This window comes from Frankliniella occidentalis, unplaced genomic scaffold (genome assembly GCF_000697945.3).
Source record: "Frankliniella occidentalis isolate FOCC.00 unplaced genomic scaffold, Focc_3.1 Scaffold39, whole genome shotgun sequence".
Taxonomy (NCBI): domain Eukaryota; kingdom Metazoa; phylum Arthropoda; class Insecta; order Thysanoptera; family Thripidae; genus Frankliniella; species Frankliniella occidentalis.
The window spans coordinates 1,115,607-1,120,297 of record NW_026267169.1 but is presented as its reverse complement, the minus strand read 5'-3'; the positions used below and the strand labels follow the sequence as shown (position 1 = coordinate 1,120,297).

The 4,691-nt window shown below is 64.2% G+C and overlaps 1 protein-coding gene across 1 annotated transcript in view; it reads left to right on the top strand.

The window, feature by feature from the left end:
* Positions 1-4,691, top strand: part of LOC113213042 (transcription factor MafB) — an 85,221-nt gene that overhangs the window by 69,128 nt on the left and 11,402 nt on the right. The window contains exon 2 of the mRNA XM_026431964.2: positions 2,450-2,800. Coding sequence (XP_026287749.2) covers positions 2,450-2,800 — 351 coding nt within the window. The remainder of the gene's footprint in view (positions 1-2,449; positions 2,801-4,691) is intronic.

The following is a 4,691-nucleotide window of genomic DNA, read 5'->3' as shown; positions in this document are numbered from 1 at the left end:
GAGTTATACAGGCCCGGGATTGCAATCCTCTCCCCTACTCTGCTTATGATCGACGCGCGCTCGCCTTTGCTGCCGGGTAGACGACGGCTTTATCGAGATGGATTCCGTCTCTTGCTCCGGGGGTCGGCCGCGGGGGACACGACAAGCCCGACCTGCCGCCTTGAGTCGCGGCAGCAGCAGCACGTGATGGATCGGCTCACAGAGCACACCGCACACAGTGACGCGCGCGCGCGCCCCGTTTTTCCTGGTATCGAACGTATGGCTGCCTGTCGTGGAGCCCCAAACTGTAAACATGACCATCTGCCGCGGTCGGGGGGCGGCGCGGCGTCAGGCAGCAGCAGGGGCCCGCCTGAGGTGTGAGCCGCGCCCCAAAGGCGAGGGGGCGGCACGGCGGCCCGAAGGTTTGTTTTGTTGAGGCTGGGCGTGGCGGGGCGTGGCGTGGCGGGGCGGGCCGGGAAGGCGCGCTACCGGAAACAGTTGCATAAAGTAGACACGCGCAAGCCTTTGCGCCGTAGCCTCGACCAGAGTCCCCAGGGTCGCGACCGCCTCCCCCAAGTCACGAAGCCTTTAGCCTTTCCTCCTCCTCCTCCTCCTCGTCGCAGTGCTCGCGCCTCGGCGGGCGTGGGAGAGCGAGGGGAGATGAGCCTCTCGCGGGAGGGAAACGCGGAACGGCCGGCAAAACTTGCCCGCTCTCCATCCCCCGTGAGGCAGCAGAAGCCGACGGGGGGAGCGAGCAGCGGCAGCAACGCTTTCGTGGAACGGGGAACATACCGCCCCCCACACGATAGCCAGAAAGGCCGGTCGGAAATATATTATTTCCCCCTTGAAAAGTTCGGGCTGCACTCGCTCACTGCTCGCCTGTGCCCCCCCCCCCCCTGCTCTCCGTTCCGTGCCGGGGGCACCGCGAGCCCAGGCCAGGCGCAGGCCATGTGGATGTGGCTGCGATCATTATCCGTCCATTCGTTCGTCTGTTTGTTTGTTTCCCTCGCATGGTCCGCTATGGGATGGGAGAGGCTGTGTGGACAGTACACTGGACAGCTGGGCGGCAGTGACAGTGACCACGACCCGAACCACGCACGCTGTCTCTTCTCTCTCTCTGTCAGCCCCCCCCCCCCCTCTCTCTCTCTCTCCAATCGCTCAGCCAAGTTGGGACTGAGAGGGGGGGGGCGATAGGGAGATAAGCGGGGGGTGAACGCAGCGGCCGAGAAATCGAAAGGATCCAAAGGGTCGGCGGCGGGGCGGGCGGGCGAGCGCGGAGGACAAATTTAGAGCGGGGGAGTAACGCCGCAGCCTCCCGACAGCCTCGGGGCGTGGGGCGCGCGCTGGACCAATAAGCCCGCGGGGCGCCATAAACAAAAATGTATTCATGAAAAAAATAAAATAAAAAGGGAGCGCGCCTACAACAACGTGATGCTCGGATTTGAGGCGACTCCCTCGATAGTAGGAGCCTGCTTTGCCATTGAAAGGTGGTGGTTTTAAAATGCAAACGGAACTCACACACCAACCACGTGGGTGTATGAGAGTTACTTACGGCTGCCATGCACTGTCACTGTCACACTGCTGCTGCGCTCTCTCACTCTCGCCGTCGTAACAAACGACCTCTAATGAGTCTGCGTTAAAGCGGCCTGCCGATTTGCAAGGCGCTTCTCCTACGCAATTTCTTTCTTCCCCTCCTCCCGCCTCTTTTGTCCCGCCAAATGCTTTGGCGTTTCGCGCTCCGCCTGGCCCGCCGACGCCGGCCGCCGCTGCTATGCGGCCCGCGCTGAAAGTAATGTTAAGACCCCACTCCCCTCTGTGTCTGTGTGTGTACGTGTGTGTGAGAGAGAGTGTGAGTGAGGGAGACAGCGCGCAAATAATCTGCCTCTGCTGTCATTTCACACCGATGCACCATCGTGTGCTGGGTCTGGCAGCGGCAGGGGGCCTTAATTAAAAAGCCCACGCCCCAACGCTGCACCGGGGTGTCCTATTGCGGCCTATTATGATTGGGCAACATTTTCCAACCCTATCCCCCACCTCCCCTCCCTTCACCCCACCCCGCCAGGCTGAGCGGCGCCAGCTGGACCGCGGCTGACTGAACGCGTCGGGATCGGCACCTGTCAGGCTCGCGTCTGCGGCTGACAGTCAGCGTCCGACAGACCGCCGCGCCAGGCCTGGCCCTGGCCGTCGCGGTGGCGTCACGGCCTGCGCGAGCCCTCTCTGACGGGGCGGCCGCGCCTCCCCTCCCGGGGGAAAGAAAGGAAAGAAAGAAAAAAGAACGCAAACAACGTCCGCGACGGGGGAAACGGGCTGGGTGGAGAAAAGTCACTCCTTTACCAATACTTGAGAGATTTGTCGTCCGCGCGAGGGCGAGGAGAGTATGTAGACTGACGGCCTCCTTTGTGTGCTCCCCTTCTGCCACACGTGTCGATGACGCACTCCTCTACAGCTGCGCCGTGTCTCTCTGTTGCAGAAGAAGCCGCAGCCTCCCCTGCCGGTGCAGCCGCAGCCGCTGCAGCAGCTGCATCCCCACATGGAGTGCGGCATCGCCGGGTCGCTGGCGGGCTCCCACGGCTCGCCCGCGCCCTCGCCGCTGCTCAGCGCGGGCGCCATGGGCGGCGCCATGGACAGCCGGTCGCGGCCGGAGCGCTCGCCGGCCAAGCACGGCCTGCACGTCAACTTCACCGAGAAGGTGGAGGTCAAGGAGAGGAGGGAGAAGTTCCTCACGGCCAAGTACGGCTCGCACCAGATGGCGCTCATCCGGAAGAGGCTCGCCGTCGAGATGTGGCTGTACGACGAGCTGCAGAAGCTCTACGAGTCCACGGTGAGTACAAGGGGACGAGCACGACGACGACGACGACGACGACGCACACGACACGACACGAGGGGGACGCCGCCGAGGCCGCGACATGCCCTTGAGGACGCCGCGCCGAGTCGCCTCCGGAGAGAAAGAAGACGTCCGCCCGGCGTGCCGTGGGCGGGCGGCGGGCGGGGGCGGGCGCGCAGACGGATAGGCGCTCGACGGGCACGGCAACAATGAAGACGGGGCGGGCAAGGGCGGCGGGGCCGGGTGGGGCGTTCTCAGCGAAAGGTCACGGCGTGACCTGGTGGGCCTCGGGCATGGACGGCAGGCCTGACATGGTCCGACCGGACACTGCTCCCGTCCCGTCCGCAGGTTGACAACAGCCCGGCGGCCGGCGTCCCTCGAGTCCCCCAGGGAGGCGCGCAACCTGTCATCGAGCGCACGCAGACCACTATGGCCGCGTGGCCCACTTTAATTAATCACCAAACACAAAAGGCTCGCGCTGCGGCGACGACGGGAGGTTTAAGAGCTCCACTCAGCCCACCGCCGGCTCGGCTCGGCTCGACGGCTGGTGCGGCGAAAGCGCGAAAGCTTCCGCGGGCGCGGCGCGGGGGCGGGCGCGAGAGCCGGGCGGAGTGAGAGTGGTCTAGATCCCGCGTCGTGTTTGTCCCCGAGGCTGGCCCCAGCCGGGTCCCAGCAGCGCGGCCGGGTCCCAGCGCTAGTAAACCTTTAGGCGGATCGGCAGCACGGTACGGGGCCGGGCCGGGCCTGGCGCGGCGGTCCCATAGGTCGGCCGTGGGAGTCGAGTCAGTAGGTCCGCGGGCCGGGCCGGGCCGGCTCAGCCCAGCCGTGCTGTTCCTGCCCATATCGCCCGCAGCCCTTCCTGCGTTAGCTGCTCCGACTCGTCCTCCACCCGTGAAAAAAAAAAAAATTGCGATGGGGAAAAAAATCGATAAAGAGGACCAGAGGACGGGCGGACGCACGGTCGACGGCGGCGCCGCTCTTCATCACTCTATATCGATAACGGGTCCTGCCGACTATACAACAATATTATTCTTGTTTTTTCATCCGTCCCCCTTGCACGTCAACCCTTTTGTGCCTCGGTGATGGGTCGCTCGGCCGGCACGCCAGACGTCGCGCGGCTCTCCACTCGGCTGGAGTAGGTCGCCGCCCGCCCGGCCCCCTCCCGCGCCCCTGTCGTCATCTGCCATTCATAGCGCCCTGCCCTCCCTAAGGCCAACAGCAGCCCCGTCCGCACCGCGACCCCTCGCATGCGGGGGCAGGCGGCCCCCTCCGGGGACGCGGGGGCACAGGGGGCGCGGGGTGGTACGGACTGGCAGGGGTGAGTGCGGACCATACCCTTGCAAAAGTGTTAGTAAAACCATCTGGATTAATGACGGTCACTACAGGCAACGACCATAAATTTCAAATTCAATAGCACATCCTTCGCAGATAATCAAAAAAAGTCGCCATCAGGCAATATTCCGACACTATAAACGGGGGCAACCTATATCCTATCCGATGCGCAACGTCGTGGAACTCGGTCACACACCTGCAGGTGGCCCAGGTGGCCCAGCAGGCGCACGGGGTGGGGGCGGGTAGGTGAGTCGAGATAATTCATTTACGATGAGCCGTCGGAAAGGCCCCGCGCGCCGGCCGTGCCCCACAACAACGGCGCGTTTCCTGGCCCGGCCCCGCCCCGCCCGGGCGGAAGGATTCGTGATTACACTCGCATGGAGGACATAACCTAGTTTCGGCTTGTTCTCTTCATTCCTCGAAACGTTTCTGTCTTTTATTTCGGGACTGTTTTTGTCGCCCGTGTGTGATCCCGCGCCGCGTCCCCCGTCGTCGGCATGTCTCACACAGGAGGGCGCGGCGCTCTCTGGGTCACGGGGGCTCTGGTCCCCCCCCC